This window comes from Berghia stephanieae, chromosome 14 (assembly GCF_034508935.2).
Source record: "Berghia stephanieae isolate SIO BIC M18660-M18661 chromosome 14, UCSD_Bste_1.3, whole genome shotgun sequence".
NCBI classification, from domain to species: domain Eukaryota; kingdom Metazoa; phylum Mollusca; class Gastropoda; order Nudibranchia; family Aeolidiidae; genus Berghia; species Berghia stephanieae.
In genome coordinates, this window is record NC_088373.1 from 11,843,123 (window position 1) to 11,860,622 (window position 17,500).

At 34.8% G+C, this 17,500-nt stretch overlaps 1 protein-coding gene across 1 annotated transcript in view; it reads left to right on the forward strand.

Moving 5' to 3' along the window:
• Nucleotides 1-7,351: 7,351 nt before the first annotated feature.
• Nucleotides 7,352-17,500, forward strand: part of LOC144959834 (uncharacterized) — a 31,277-nt gene continuing 21,128 nt past the window's right edge. The window contains exons 1-2 of the mRNA XM_078892615.1: nucleotides 7,352-7,917; nucleotides 13,108-13,915. Coding sequence (XP_078748741.1) covers nucleotides 13,135-13,915 — 781 coding nt within the window. The 5' untranslated portion in view covers nucleotides 7,352-7,917; nucleotides 13,108-13,134. The remainder of the gene's footprint in view (nucleotides 7,918-13,107; nucleotides 13,916-17,500) is intronic.

Sequence of the window (17,500 nt, forward strand, 5' to 3'; positions counted from 1 at the left end):
GTGAGAATTACTCATAAACATGGATGGCAAAAAACAATAACAAAGACGTGCTTGACACTATCTTCGTTCTATCTGTATTCATTGTTTTTTGTTTGTTTTTTGTTTGTTTTTTGTTTTTTTATATCTTTTGGGTTCTTTTGGTAGGTTCCAATAGCTCAGTTGGTAGAGCATTCGCTTCACACGCAAAGGGACCAAAATCGATCCCGGGTGCAGTCGGGATTTTTTCTGACCCCTCTGTCCACCCAGCAGTTAATGGGTAGCTGGTTTGCTATATCTGGCGGAGATAGTACTTTGCATCATATCATAAGGGTAGCAAGCAATTGGTATAGTTCGTTTCACGCTACAGAAACCAGGATAAACTTCGGCTCTATGAGCCTTATGGTTGTGAAGTAGGAGTACTTTGGGTTCTTACCGCTGTTTCGTGTGATAGGCTATTTTTATCCGAACATTTAACTCTTCTCGTGGATAAGATATATTTTTTCATCCTCAAACTGTCACACATAATTACAAATCAAGGCGTCTTCTCTCATTACACTTAAAGCAGTGTCAGCTCATGCGCAACCGGAAATGGAGATCGTGTCAGAAGGTAACTCCGCCATTAGAGAGCTCACACGTGCAGTAGTGCAATAAAGCTGTACCTATATTGTGACGTAACACAAAATGGCCGATGCTAAACGCGGTAAACACCAGTTGTGCAAATAGACTAAACTAATTGCTTAGTAGGGACGAGTATCTATTTACCTATCAGGGGGACATAATCTTGTTAGTCACGCACTAACGCGGGTGTTGTTAACTCACTCAACCTTAACACTGACTACATCCGTAGTTTACCCGGGGTTACTTTTACCCCATGCCTATTTACTACACTTTTGTAAGACACATTATAGGCCTAGTATCAAAGCTAATGTTTTTAGTTGTTTTTTTTTTGTTTTTTGCATGTTAATTGTAGTTGAATAAAACTATCTATGCACATGCTCATATTCAATGCATTTTTTTCCAATTTTGAAAAGTAGCAAAAATCTCTAGGATTGAGTAAGTTAAAATTGGTAAGCAACATTCTATATCTGTTTCTCCCGATATATTAAAGGCGTTATTAAACTACGCACGTGTTACTCTCCACGGCCATTGAAAGTACGTTATTTGGTAATTCTTATATTACACATAACACATTTCAGATGCAAAAAAACATCATAAATAGCACGGGCAATTATTCTCGACGTCGGGTTGAATCTTTTTTTCTTTTTCTTTTTTTTTTTCCTGACTCTTTTATCCACTCACAATTAGCAACGATTTGGCTTGGTGATTCTTTTTCAATCTGGAGGAAAGAACTACTATTGCCATAGTCTAGCGTTCTATCCAAAGTATAGCAAACAATTTATCGATAATTTATTTAATACTAAAGAAATGTTTTTAATAAACAATTATATCTGGGTTCGTGAGTCACATGACACTGAAGAATACTCATTTTATAAAGATATTAATGGAGTTATTAAATGCCGATTATCCCCCTTTAGATACGGAAAAACCCGATTTTCATGATATCAACTAAAAATACAAAACAAAACAAACAAACAAACAAACAAACAAAAACAACAACAACAAACAAACAAAAAAAAACAAGAAAAAACAAATAACAAGATTACAACAAACGAAAAAAAAAAGCCAAAAAAATTAACAACAGAACAGATATCTTTATTCTCCTTTGTAAAAAAGAAAAAGTAGAAGTTCAAGTACTACCCTATTTGCGCAGCATATCATCAAGATTACCAAAAAAAAAAAAAAAAAAAAAAAAAAAAAAAAAAAAAAAAACCCCAAAAAAAAAAAAAAAACCAAACAAACTAAAAAAAAAACAACCCCACAACAATAAACAAAAAAAAAAAAAACAGACAAAGAAACAAAATTAAACAAAAGAACAAACCCAACAAAAATAAAAACAAAAAAAAAAACAAAAACATGCAGTAGTTAAAAAATACCTACCAAAATGCATCACACCAAAAGTAACGGTCAATGAAATGGAAGATAGTTTCAGAGGGCATTGATGGGACCGACCCATCAAAGTGGGGGCAGATATTTTTGTCAATTCTTACGTTAAAAACCGCAAACAATTATTGCTTCAATCCATTAAATAAATGCAGGCAAGAAGTGACTCCTCTCCCCTCCCCTCATTCCGCCCCAGCAGTGGTGATCGAGTAACTGGTGACTGTCAGATCTTGCGGAAAGTACTTTGCAATAAAACATAGTCCTATTAATCAAAAAGGTTGGCTAGCAATAACTACAGTTAGTTTAGTGGAACAGAACCTGGGATAAACCCCGGCCATCAACATCTTGCTCCGCTTGTTGCTCCAAAGCAGTACCTTTTAGCCTCGCTTCTCGTGGTTTTCTTTTCATCATATGGGCAAACCAGGCATAAAATGATTATAAACCCTTCTCGAATCTTGAGCGACTCATCACAGTCATAGCTTTGAGATACTCTGAAAAAACACGTTAAAAAAATTTGGTCAGAAAACACGTCCTTCAAAAAATCGATTGATTAAAATGGTTATTTTATCCGTCAATATTTGAAGGACGAGTTCTCTGACCAAATTTTAAAAATATGTGTTCTTTTCTTCTCAAAGTACTTACAGCATAGTTATAGTGATGTTTGCTATACGACCATTATCTCAACCCCCCCCCCCCACACACACACACACAAAAACATCTTCTGTCAGAAAACTATAATTTTAAATATACATAGTTTGATTAAACTGGGTCTCAATAGAATTCAATAGTCGTAACGTCACTTCCTTCCCAATGACGCATGGTAACTTAGCAACACTGGCTCTAAACTATCGGAACAATGGCCGACGCCCGTATGAAATATTTCTCCGGGGAGCATAAAAGCGTATCCAGAGGGAAAAAAACATAAATTTGATCATGTTTTGACTTTTACACATTCTGGTCACAAGACATATGAAAAGTTCTAACCAGCTTGAAGAATAAAAAGTAATGATTTTCTTTGTTTAGAACCAAGATGGCCGCCGTTGCCGGGCTGCGTGACATCAGACTACTGAATCCAATTCTCAAAATAATTCTTTAACCTTCACCTCCTATAATGTCAAGGTGACAATGTGAAGGTCATTAAAAAAAATCAATATTAAATTGAAGTTCATTGTTTTCTTGCTGAAATGAAGAAAAGCATTGTGTCAGAGTATTGTGTTACGGCCGCATGGATGAACCAGCGATGTAGTGGAGAGTAAGGAATAATACATCGTGGTATGCAGGTGAGTAGATCTAGAATCTTGTCTCCTCATGCACCCATTAAACTAAACTAGATAATTTATACAGAGCAATATGAATTATAATATGTGTTCAAAGCGCTTTACAAAGGGTCCCTAACCTGTAGCAGCACTTAACATGTAGGACAAAATATGAAGGTTGTTGGCAATAATACAATGATTTTTTTTCCGACAGAGACAACATTGTTGTTAACGCCCAAATACTCGTTTTTCACATGAGTACGGTGAGAGAAAATGAGTAAAGAACCTTTTTCATGGACTCAACTATGTGCAGGTCAGAGCGAAACTCGTACCCTGGACCTTCCGATTCGAGGGCAGGTTTCCTACCACTAAGTTGGAGAAAAAGTGAAGAAGGCTAAAGGCCCAACCGTCGTTTGTTTTGTGCGTGTTGTTCCTTTATATTATATGAGCCATATTTACTCCCTCTGTCGTTCTCTCCATCTTATTGGTTCATTTAGGAACCTCTAGCTTTTGGTGTCAAACCACGAGCCACATAGCGGCACATAACTACCTGTGACAATCGACGCTATGCGTTTAGGATAAAATACTCACATGTTCGGCCAGCCAGATCAATTATACCATCTCATAGAAATAGATAATAAATAGCGTGAGTAACAAATACTGGTTCCAATCTCTTTGGAAGTGTCATCATCATAGCGTGTCGCTCCAACACCGAACCCACTCCACAGATTCTGTGGAGCAGACTCTTAGGTCATGGTCAGTGCAGCTGGGCCCATCCTGTCATTCTCCAAGGATGTGCTCCACACACAATACCAACAACAATACCAACACCAACCTTGGAAGTGTAAAACCAGTAATACCGAGGACTGGATAAATACATTGTGCAACCGATCTTCCGGTTTCAGAGTGAAGGCATCTTATTTTCTAGCCCAAATATGTGCAGGTCATCAATAAAGATCATCCATCCTCGCTCTGCCTATACATCCTGATACTGAAATAGTTAATCCACCTTATGATTCAATGTGTAACCTATTCATTGTTAGTCTGCCGGAGGACTGGTTAAACACGTTCAATGAGTTTTGAACCGGAAGAGAGAAAAAAATGACGTCACGACTTTAGTTTACCGTTATTATCATGTCTTCATATGAATCTCAGAGTTGATTATTTTAAAGGTTACAGGGGAGGATGACATGATAAAGAGGTATGTGGTAGAGGAGGAGGAGGAGGAGGAGGAGGAGGAGGAGGAGGAAGAAGAAGAAGACGAAGAAGAAGAAGAAGAAGAAGAAGAAGAAGAATAATAAGAAGAAGAAGAAGAAGAAGAAGAAGAAGAAAGTAAAGTGTATTGGAATAATAAAATAGACGGCCGACCTTATCACCTTTCCGTGTAGACGATGTGTAATTATTGTCACCCCTCTCGCCACTAATCACGCTTAACCTGGCTTGACCTTCACGCCGGTCAAGACGTATCATGCTTACCCAGTCACCCGCCAGCGATGCAGCAGGTTAGTACAGTTGGTTACCTCCCTTTGCAGTCTGAGCTTTGTTTACGTTGTAAATGAATGTCCCGCTTTGATCACTGCGGCAGACATATTGGTTGTTATGGTAATATGGGTAAGTTTTCTTGCATGTCATTGATGCTATGCGTTTATCAAAATAAAAACATAACATCCGTCAGCCTGATATAACGTAACAACACACAAAACTATGTTTAACCTTGAACAATTATAGATAGAACGAAGATGACGTCACTCAGGTCTTTGCTGTTGTTTTTTGCCATACACGTTTATGAGTAATTCTCACTTAACTGTATTATCCAGACTATAGATAGTATGCAGATGACGTCACTCAGGTCTTTGTTATTGTTTTTGCCATCCGCGTTTGTGAGTTGTTCTCACTAAACTGTATTAACCAGACTATAGATAGTATGCGCTTGGCCAAGGAGTTCACAACATTGCCATCCGGAAGTATAACGGACAAACACACAAACTCTGTGTAACCATGAACTTTTATAGTCTGGTTAATACAGTTTAGTGAGAACAACTCAGAAATGCGGATGGCAAAAACCATAACAAATGCCTGAGTGACGTCATCTGCATACTATCTATAACAGTTCATGGTTACACAGAGTTTGTGTGTTGGTCCGTTATACTTCCGGATGGCAATGTTGTGAACTCCTTGGCCAAGCGCATTCTATCTATAAAAATTCATGGTTACACATAGTTTTGTGTGTTGGTCCGTTATACTTCCAGATGGCAATGTTGTGAGCGTCTTATCCAAGCGCACATAGTCTGATATAATTTAGTGAAAACTACTCATAAACATTGCTGGCCAAAAACAATAACAAAGAGTCGAGTGACATCCGTTTCAATAATACAGCAACCAAAAATCTCAAAACGGTCGTACGTTGGAACGAACCTGTTGCCAAATAGGCAACGGCGGCCATCTTGGTTCTAAACAAAAAAAAATAATTACTTTTAATTCTTCATGATGGCTAGAACTTTTCATATGCCTTGTGATTAGAATGTGTAAAAGTCAAAACATGATCAATTTTATCTGGAAACGCTTTTATGCTCGCCGGAGAAATATTTCATACGGCGTCCGCCATTGTTCCGATAGTTTAGAGCCAGTGTTACTAAGTTACCATGCATCATTAGGAAGGAAGTGACGTTACGACTGTTGAAGAGTATTTGAATTTTAGATTAATATCATAATATTTAAGTTAAAACCGACGTGAAGGCTACATACTATTATGTAGGTCTAATATCCCAACACACTCATTAGCCTAGTTTAACATTGTTGTAATGGACAATATTTTGCGTCATTTCTTGAGATGTCTATTACAACAATGAGCCCATAAGGGATTGGGTGATCAGACCTCCAAATAGGTGCTCGTCGGTTTTAAAAAATGCCGTCATTAAAGGAAGTGAGGTTTGTTTCTTAAACTTAGGAATAAAAACTTTAAAAATAATAAATAAATAAATAAATAAATATTAATTGAGCTTTTTTATATAGCGCAATATCCACTAAACGTGCTCAAAGCTCGTTATAAATAAAACATTAAAAAAAAACAACAACAAAGAAACAACAAAAGAAACAAACACTTCCAAGACAAAAAAAAAACAAAAAAAAAACTAAAGCAAAAACAAAACAAAAACAAACAAAAAACAAACGAAATAAATAAATAGCTCTAGATTACAAAAAAAAAAAAAAATAAAAAAAAAAAAACCACAACCTGCCCCCCCCCCCTACCCTTTTTTATTTTTTAGAATTTCATAATTAGCATGATTTTGTCTTTCTATTCAATATCCGTCAACTTCATACGATCTATAGAAGGAACAAAATTGACGTCATTCAGCTCTTTGTTATTGTTTTTAGACAGCCATGTTTATGGCTCACTAGATTCTGTTAATCAGACTATAAACGATCAATGTAAAACAATTTTGTGTGTTTGTACCTTATATCCAACTTGTGGACATTGTGAGTATTTTACATAACGTATAGCATGAATATTAAAAATGAACGATGATACCTCCTGTCAATCATACCAAAAGTAGGCGTGGTTTGATAGCTAATCCAACCAATCACAGTGCCCAGAAATTTGCAACGGCTTCTTCTTCGCTATAATGATAAACAAATTTCGACTCGACTCCGTTGATCTAATGCTCTGTTGTACTCAGGTTAGAAAAAAGTATTAAAAAACTTTGGCCAGAAAACTCGTCCTTCAAATATCGATCGATTAAAATGACCCTCATCTTGGCAAAAATTCTCATACCTGGAACTTCGCGAAGTCCCAGGTTTTGAGAATTTTTGCAAAGCTGATGGTCATTTTAATCGATCGATATTTGAAGGACGAGATTTCTGGCCAAAATTTTAAATTCGTGATTTATTTTGTTCTTTTTTCTCAGAATACGGCAGTAATGCTGTGTGCTTATCGCCATTACGAGGGGAAGGTAACTCGTAAATCTTTTGGGTAAGCTCTGGTTTAAGCGGTGTGAGTAAAAGCAGGTAATCAGATAGTTAAGTATGGAGGGCGCGCGTGAGACAAGGAAATGGAAACGAATAGGGGAAAAGGGGGCGGAGAATTTATTATAATTATTTGGGGGGAAGCCAGCAGGGCAGGGGTACAGAGATGTAAAGTAGAAAGGTAAAAGTGAAAATTTAAGAGCAACGTGTGGTTATGCATAAGAGTTATCTACCCCTTGTTGTCGGTAAATATAATATTGGAATATAAGTGATAAGATTGTGGAAATAGGTTGATTTAGATAAATTATACTACAAAAACAACAAACAAAAAACAAAACAAAACCCAACAAATTCTTGATATTGTATAAGGAAACCAATGTTTTTATAATGATTGAATATAGACATTAGAGAACTCATTCTATTTTGAATATTAATGTGGTTGTGTATGTTATAGAGTATGTAGAATAGATCCATTAATTTGTCCAATTGTGGTGATCGTTCTTCAATCCAAAACGAGGAAGGTGTGTATTTAATTTAATTTGTGTTACGTTTCTATATAAAACATTCAATATATGACATATTTTCTTTTAAAAAAAAAAACAAAAACAAAAACAAAACAGGGGTGGTATTCTGTAATATTATCTTATGTCCGTGACTCGGAGACTTTGTTCCAGACCTACTAATATTCAAGAGAGGATCTTATTCTTGCTGATGAGAGGTTTGTACCTGAAACATTTAACCCTCTCCTTACCAGCCATTTTCAGGATTTCCCCCAAAACTGCACACTCAACTAACACAAAATAGATGTTTTATCACTCTGACACAATATCAGTTCTTGCCATACATAATTTCTTTAGCAAAACCTGCTCTACAACACACTGTTCATTTTCTTTAAATTTCATGATGTACAAATGAAATTTGAATAAGAAAAAGGTTGGTTGTATCGTAACGAATTTCACAATTTTCCTATATAGTTGGTATGGAGAGGGTTAATTATGTCTGCTTAAAAAAACAACACAATTTTTACTGACTTATACTATCCTGTAATTATACTATTATATCATTTAAGACTTTGAATATCAAATTAATATTCAAAATTGAGGTGCACATATTTACAGGTCTCGATATCGTTATGGACTCATTGATGTTGAAGAAATTCTTTCGAACCAACGCAAAATATTGTCAATGGGCACGATCTATATTACATTTACATGTGCTCCATCCAGGTCATTGGTCACATTGGAAAGTGTGCTCAAAATGACCCACATAGTGAAAAGTGTTCACAGATTAAGAATAACCAATGTCACAATTGGTCATTTTGCTCAACATGACTCGTGGGCATGTTTACAACTTTCATAAACAAAGCAGCGTGATTAGATAGATAAATTGAGAAAACTCCAATCGTTGTACAGCAACAAATCATGTGATCGATGACTCGGTTGGACGAAAACATGGATTTAGATCGATCCCATTACAGCATTGCCAGATCAAGTCCATATCGAGTTGCGTTCGATTATTACACCTGCAAATAATATGTTCACGTTGTTCAATATCATTTTAATTTGATAATGTTATTTATTTATTTATTTATTTATTTATTTATTTATTTATTTATTTATTTATTTATTTATTTATCTATTTATTTATTTATTTATTTATTTATTTATTTATTTATTTATTTATTTATTTATTTATTTATTTATTTAATTATTTATTTATCTGTAATATATTTATTTACTTTTCATTGATTGATTGATTCATTCATTTTAATTTTTTTTTTAGTTATTTATTTGTTTATTTATCTATCTATTAATTTTTTTTATTTATTTATTCATTTTTAAATTTATTTGTTTATTTATTTATCTATTTATTTTTTGTTTATTTATTCATTTTTTGATTTATTTGTTTATTTATTTATCTATTTATTTTTTATCTATTTATTTATTTATCTATTTATCATTTATAATCATATTTTGTGCGGAAAATGGAGGAGTATTTTCTCTGGCCTATGGGCAGGAAGTGGGGGATGAGGGGTGGAGGCAACCTTCACTAACTTATAGACACCGCAACCTTCGTAAAATCATAGCCTGACACTGACAAGAGCATATGTATAGCGCAATATCCACTAAACGTGTTCAAAGCGCTTTGCAAGAGGTTCATGGCCAACAGCAACACAATCATGTAGGATCGACGGGACATGACGCCTGTTAGGCGATATTACATTTTTTTTTGGACATAGACAACGCTGTTAACTGCAAGGTACTCAATTTACACCTGAGTACGGTGAGAGAAAGTGAGTAAAGAGCCTTTTCCAAGGACTCAACTATGTGCCGAGCAAGGCTCGAACCCAGGTCTTTCCGATCCGAAAGCGAGTGTCATAGCACAAGACCACATAGCCGCACTAGATAAAACTTATAGCCTGATATGGCACAGCAAACTTCGTATAGATAGCATGCGCTTGGCTAAGAAGCTCATTACATTGCCATCCGGAAGTATAACGGACCAAATCACAAAACTGTGTGTATCCATGAACGTTTATCGTCGGGTTAAAACAGTTCAGTGAGCATTACTCATAAACGCGGATGGAAAAAAACAATAACAAAGGCCTGAGTGACGTCATCTTCGAACTATCTATAATGATAGCCTGACCGTGGCCTTCGTAAAGTTATGACCCGACACTGACCAAAAAAATGACGTCAAAATGCCAGTCTTTTGCCACAAAAGAAAATAAATCGTGAGTTGTATTCAATAGTTCAACCAATGAAATAACTTGTTTCCATGAGCACTACTAACGACAACTCACTAGGCGGTGCAAAAACCAAATAATGACGTCAAACTGCCAGTCCTTTTGGATTTCAGTGTCAGTCTATAGATAGTATGCGCTTAGCTAAGAAGCTCATAACATTGCCATCCGGAAGTATAACGGACCAACACACACAACTGTGTGTATGCATATCAGGTTAATACAGTTCAGTGAGCATTACTCATAAACGCGGATGGCAAAAAACAATAACAAAGACCTGAGTGACGTCATCTTCGAACTATCTATATCATAACGATGGCTACGGCCTGATTCTGACCAGAAAGTGACGTCATATGACAAGTCTATAACAACAAAAGAAAAAAAGTGTAATCAATCGTTCAACCAATGAGATTAATCGTTTCCTTGAGCACTACTAACAGCTACTACTCACTAGGCGGTGCACTAACCTATAAATGACGTCAAAAGACTCATCAATCTGCCACTCAGAGTGGGACTCGAACCCATGACATTCCGATACCAGCATGCAGTACTGTGTGTAACCTTGTTGGCCGTATATAATCTTATTAGTACAATTTACTACTCATTAAAAATGACTGGCTAAAAACTGAGTGCCGTCATTTTCGTTCTTTTTATAAATAAACTGATAATATCTCAAATAACCCCAACATCATAACGTTTTGATACGACATGTAACATATTATCAGACTGTGCTAAAAGGTCGTTTCCGTAACGTTCGTCACAAAAATACTCGTTAAACTGTATTAACCAGACTGTAAACACTCAAAGTTACAAATAGTTTTGTTTGTTGGTCCGTTATAATAATAATAATAATAATAATAATAATAATAATAATAATAATAATAATAATAATAATAATAATAATAATAATAATAATAATAATAAAAATAATCATCATCATCATCATCATCATTGTTAATATTATTATTATTATTATTATTATTATTATTATTATTATTATTATTATTATTATTATTATTATTATCATTATTATTATTATTATTATTATTATTATTATTATTATTATTATTATTATTATTATTATTATTATTATTATTATTATTATTTATTGTTGTTATTACTGTTATTGTTATTATTATTATTATTATTATTATTATTATTATTATTATTATTATTATTATTATTATTATTATTATTATTATTATTATTATTAGTATTATCATTATTATTTTTATTGTTGTTATTACTGTTATTGTTATTACTATTATTATTATTATTATTATTATTATTATTATTATTATTATTATTATTATTATTATTATTATTATTATTATTATTATTATTATTATTATTATTATTACTTGTCCTTCAGAAGACAGAAAAAAACCCCACACTCAACTGGGGGCGAAATGGAAGTTGCATTTCCAACCGGGAATTCCAATATTACTTAGCCCGTATTGCTAACTTTGCGGCGCTGAACTGCGGCTAACGCCTAGTATGTCTGTCTTTTCTCCAGATAGACCTTAAGTAAAAATTTCCCCCCGAGGACGGATATATAGGATTTTATTTCAATTTTTGATGATGAGAAATATAATATTTAAAAAATGAAAATGATTTATCGATTAAACTATGGGAGCTCCCAGAATTAAGACTAGGCAGACCATATAGATAGAATGCGCTTGGCCAAGGAGTTCACAACATTGCCATCCGGAAGTATAACGGACCAACACACAAACTCTGTGTAACCATGAACTTTTATAGTCTGGTTAATACAGTTTAGTGAGAACAACTCACAAACGCGGAAGGCAAAAACAATAACAAAGGCCTGAGTGACGTCATCTGCATACTATCTATATAGATAAATATTGTTACAATCCGAACAAATTACGTCTTAAGATGCTCCAAAAATACATTTCTAACTCGCTTATTTTTATGGGAATTTTGTCACAAAAATGGCAACAAAAACCAAAAACAAAAAAACAAAAAAAAAAAAACAAAACTACAAAATAATTTAAGTATATTAAAAGAAAAAGAAATTAGAAAAAAAAACTTGTAAAAAGAGAAAGAAAGAAAATTAAGACATTCCCTAAAGTTTTAAACCTACACTATATTAAAAAATTAAAACTGAGTTTTATATAGCGCAATATTCACTAAATGTGCTCAAAGCACTTTACAAGGGGTCCCTGGTCAACAGCAACATTTAACACGTAGGACGGAACATAACGCCTGTTAGGCGATATTACAATTTTTCGGACAAAGACAGCGCTGTTAACGGCTCGGTACTCATTTTACACCCGAGTACGGTGAGAGAAAGTGAGTAAAGAGCCTTTTCCAAGGATACAACTATGCGCCGAGCGAGAGGCTCGAAACGCATATCATGGCTTTTTGATTTTTATATATATTTTTTTATACAGAGAAATGTCCACTTTACATGGTGAGCCGGGGAACAGCAACACTTAACATGTAGGATGAAATTATAGGATGCCTTTAAGAATATTTTGCAATTTTTTGTCAACGGTTTTACCGGTCAAACAATCATTTGTTTTTCACTGAATACGACGGGGATTAGTTGGTAAAGAGTCTTTTCTAAGGACTCAACTGTGTGCTGATTGTTACTTTTAAACATGTTCTTGATAAATTATTTCATATTTCATAATCTTATAATATTATTACATTCTCAGCTTTGAATCGCTGTTAAAATGACTTAACCTGTTGCAACAAAGAATAATACCATAAAGCTAAAGACACATACTATATGACTCTAAAGTATTACTAGTGCCATTAAAATCTTATATATAATCATCTCAGTCCTTTTGTTTTTAAAAAATGAGCTTTTATATAGCGCAATATTCACTTAATGTCCTCAAAGCGCTTTATAAGGGACCCTGACCAACAGCAACATGTAACATGTAGAACGAGACATGACGCCTGTTAGGCGATATTACAATTTTTTCCGACAGAGACAACGCTGTTTAACGGCCATGTACTCATTTTACACCTGAGTACGGTGAGAGAATGTGAGTAAAGAGCCTTTTCTAAGGGCTAAGCGAGGCTCGAACCCAAGACCTCCCGATCCAAAAGCGAGTGCCATACCACTAGACCACTTAGACGCACGTTTTGTTTCAGGTAATATTGATATATTTTTGTGTGTCTTTTCATTTCCAGTATCGAGATAAGAAAGATTTTAACAAGATGACTGAAATATCTCCAATGGATCTGAACATCAAACACAGCCACATGGACAAAAACAATTACAACTCTAAAATAAACAACAATAACAACAACAACAACAATAACAATAACAATAACAACAACAGCAAAGGTAAAAAGCTGTCATCGTTTCTCATCAAAGACATTCTGGGTGCCCAAAACCAACAATCCACCCCACAACTACTTCAAAACACCGCATCTCTTGAAAATGGACTCATAATTTCAGCAAAATCTAACCCCAACTCACAAGAGAGATGTTGCATCGTCCCGACGAAATCAGACATACAAAACATTGACTACAGCCCATCAAAATCACACGACAATGTTTATAATAATAATAATATCTCGCCAAGATCAGCCACTCAAGAAAATGGAAGCGTTTCGCCCCTGATGCTGTCGTCACCATTACAATCACCACGTCTTTCTCAATCTCCAAAAGAATTACCAATTTTCGAACCCGCCAGAACAGCACTCGATGTCAAAGGAAGTCATATAGATAATAACATGATATTATCATTATCAACGAGACAATATCATAATAACAAAAGTAATGTGATCATAAATCATAACAAAAACAATGACATTATCAGTAGCGGCGTGTCTGCCCTGTCACCTCGAGCCCCGCCCCAAACAATTTGTCACCAAAACAATCCTGGATTGCGAGCCTTGCCCCTTCCCATCTTCCCATTCCAAGAACGTCTGACCTCACATCCGTCTCAGTGTCTCGGATTCCCGTCTATCAATCCAACTTTTTTAACGAGAGGTGAGTTAACGATTTTTGTTGTCATACATTTATTGTAACTTAAAAAGGTGTGTTATGGGGGCAAAGTGGCCGAGTGGTTAAGACATTGCACTGTGATCCGGATGACCCGGGTTCGAGCCCCGCTTCAGGCACATTCGTTTTTTTTCCTTGAACAAGTTTCTTAACCCCCAATTTGCTCACTTGGACAACATCGGTGATTCCTGTTGACATCAGACATCTTATTTGATGAGTTATCTATATCTATTCCTGATGTTCATATAACTGTGTTTGAAATTTAGTTTTCTTGAGGAGAACGAGCTGTGTTTCTTAACTTCAAAATACTAAATTAAGAAGAAGAAGAAGAAGAAGAAGAAGAAGAAGAAGAAGAAGAAGAAGAAGAAGAAGAAGAAGAAGAATGGTTCTAAGGGACTACTTAAAAATAATTCAAAACGAACAGACAAGTCGTGAGCTTTAATACATATAGATCGTGGATAGCTCATAAGGTAGAGTCACGCTCTCACCGGCCCGACGGAGTTGTCGTACCAGTAAGGTCGCGGGTTCAAACCCCCATCACCGCCGCGAAAAAACTTTTATTCTCTATTGTCTTCTGGCACTTTCCTGCTCACTTCATCTCTTGCTAATACATATAGCACAATATCCATTAACTCTACTCCAAGCTCTTTACATTACAAGAGTTCCATGCCAGCAGCAGCAGCATTGAACATCTAGGAGCAGACACATTGTGACGTATGGCGTCATCTAACAATTTTACTTATTTTACACCTGGGTATACTGTGCGAAATAAATGACTAAAGAGCCTTCTTCAACGACTCAACTTTTTTGAGACACGCATAGTGGGGCTCGAACCAGTAACATACTGATCAAAAGGTGCGAGTGTCGAAGGAAAAGGGCACTAAATGACACTTTTTAAACATTGAAATAAAGATTAAATAGATGGCGGATAAAAGCTACATAACTGCGATGTTTATTTAATATTTATCACGGTAGAATTGAATATTACGTTGGGAGCATTTTTGAACGAGTAAGATTGACTAAGGAGGAATGCGGGAGGGGGGAGGATAAGAAGTTGTAAATAGGTAAATAGGAGGTGTTGGGTGGTGGAAGGAAACAGAGATAAATGAGGATAATTGATAAGAAATACAGTAAGTTCTCCCCCTTTATCTTGTCGCTACAACCAATATTTAACACTTTACCATTAATTTGTCAGAGACATAAAGAAGATGTTAGGATTATCTATTAAAACAACAATATCTGACACTTTCTAACACAACGTAAGCTGTACTGTTAGTTTACAATTTCAGTAACGCTAACTCCTATTTCACTTCAATTTTGTTTCGGGTGGTCGTTCGTTACAAATTTTTTTTTCACATAATAAACTAACTTTTAACACTTCATTCCGTTACTTAAACGAATAGAAGTTATTTAGAAAGACGAAAGATATTTTTTTATTTAGGTTTACGACAGGGAAGATAATACAAGGTGGCTAATTTTGTATCATTCAAAACCGTGAGTTAATTCGGCTAAGCGCGTGGAATAACAAATTTGACGGCTGGGTTGATACCGCTTAAACGGATTGTTATCTGTGAAATGTGCCAAGCGGAATCCCGTTAATTCGGAATTTACGTGTGTTTGTATTGAAATTGGTTTGGCCTTTCACCCCTAAAGAAACATAATTTGGAGAAGTATACTACAGTGTGAAACAGTATTGTCGGACACGTAGCTTTTGAATTTATGGAAATCTCGAACATTTTTCCACATTTCACCAACCTCTAATTTTTATTTTTTTTAAAAAATTTTATCTTATTCTATTTATTTATTAATTAATTTATTTATTTACTTACTTATTCATTTATTTACTTATTAATCAATTAATTATTTTTTCATTCATTTATTCATTCATCCATTCATTTATTTATTTATTTATTCATTCATTATTTATTTATTTATTCATTAATTTATTTAGTTAGTTATTTATCTATTGTCGCATTGATTATGCGGTTGGGTAAGTTGCTTACCAGCTTTAAATAGCAAAACAATAACAAGCATAGCGATATCGAATAACGGTTGCTATAAATAGAAACATAACTCTTATATCATTTGTAATCCTTATACCGACGTATTATATAATTTGCTTGTTCGATAACCCAAACCGTTATGGTATCTGGATCGGAAGATCCTGGTTTCGAGCCTCGCTCGGCGAATAGTTGAGTCCTTGGAAAAGGCTCTTTACTCACATTCTCTCACCGTACTCAGGTGTAAAATGAATACCTGGCCGTTAACAGCGTTGTCTCTGTCCGAAAGAAAATGTAATATCGCCTTACAGGCGCCATGTCTTGTCCAAAATGTTAAATGTTGCTGTTGGACAGGACCCCTTGTAAAGCGCTTTGAGCACATTTAGTGGATATTGCGCTATATAAAAGCTCAATTTTTTAAAAAGAAAATAATTCCTTTAATATTTTGATTGTTATTTTTTTTTGTATTATTTCTTTTTGGGTGAGACCTAATAGTAATTATTGTATTCTCTATAGATAGTATGCGCTTGCCTAAGAAGCTCACAACATTGCGATCCGGAAGTGTAACGGACCAAAACACAAAACGATGTGTAACCATGAACTTTTATAGTCTGGATAATACAGTTAAGTGAGAATTACTCATAAACGTGGATGGCAAAAAACAATAACAAAGACCCGAGTGACGTCAACTTCATTTTATCTATTCGATTATCCGCGGTTTAAGGCAGTTTTATATTGAAATTATACAAGTAACAATCAAAATAATACATGCTATAACTTAATACATACATACGTAAAATCGAAAACATCTTGCATTCACCACAAATAACCTTTTTATTTTCTGTTTTTGAAATCGGTGGTTATATAATATTTGGTTTCATGGTGCATAGTCTTATGATAAAGTCAAGCTATGGTCATCGTGGTCAGTAAATGGATGGGTGGCAATGACCGCAAAACTTTGACATCCGCTTTTGTGTCCTCTGTCAACTCAACTGTCAAGTAATACCTACTCCTTTATCATGATGGGTATTATTATTTTTAAACTTTTACCAAAAAAAAAACTACACAAACAGGTGGTTTGCGTTGAATGCAATGAAAATTTGGGTTCTTGGGACCTCTAAGGGAAATAAATCAAATGAAGGAAAATGAACTGTCTACTCAAAGAACCAGAGGAAAATCATTACTAATCATTACAAACGTTCATATTAACCTTAATTTGTTTAGTATGATTAACATAAAAAATTCCCAATCCATCAGGCCAGTAAATAGTGTTTGATATAGTTGTGCTACACTGTATGTCAAAGTACAACGCCTTTGCCACTGGTTGGTGACACGAGTAATTGGCTTCAACAGTCGTAACGTCACTTCCCTCGTCATAACGCATAGTAACTTAGTAACTGGTTCGAAACTATCGGAACAATGGCGGACGCCCTTATGAAATACTTCTCCAACGATCATAAAAGTGTATCCAGAGGAGAAAAACATTATAAATCTGATCATGTTTTGACTTTTATACATTCTGATCACATGGCATGTGAAAAAGTTCTAGCCAGCATGAAGAATAAAAAGCACC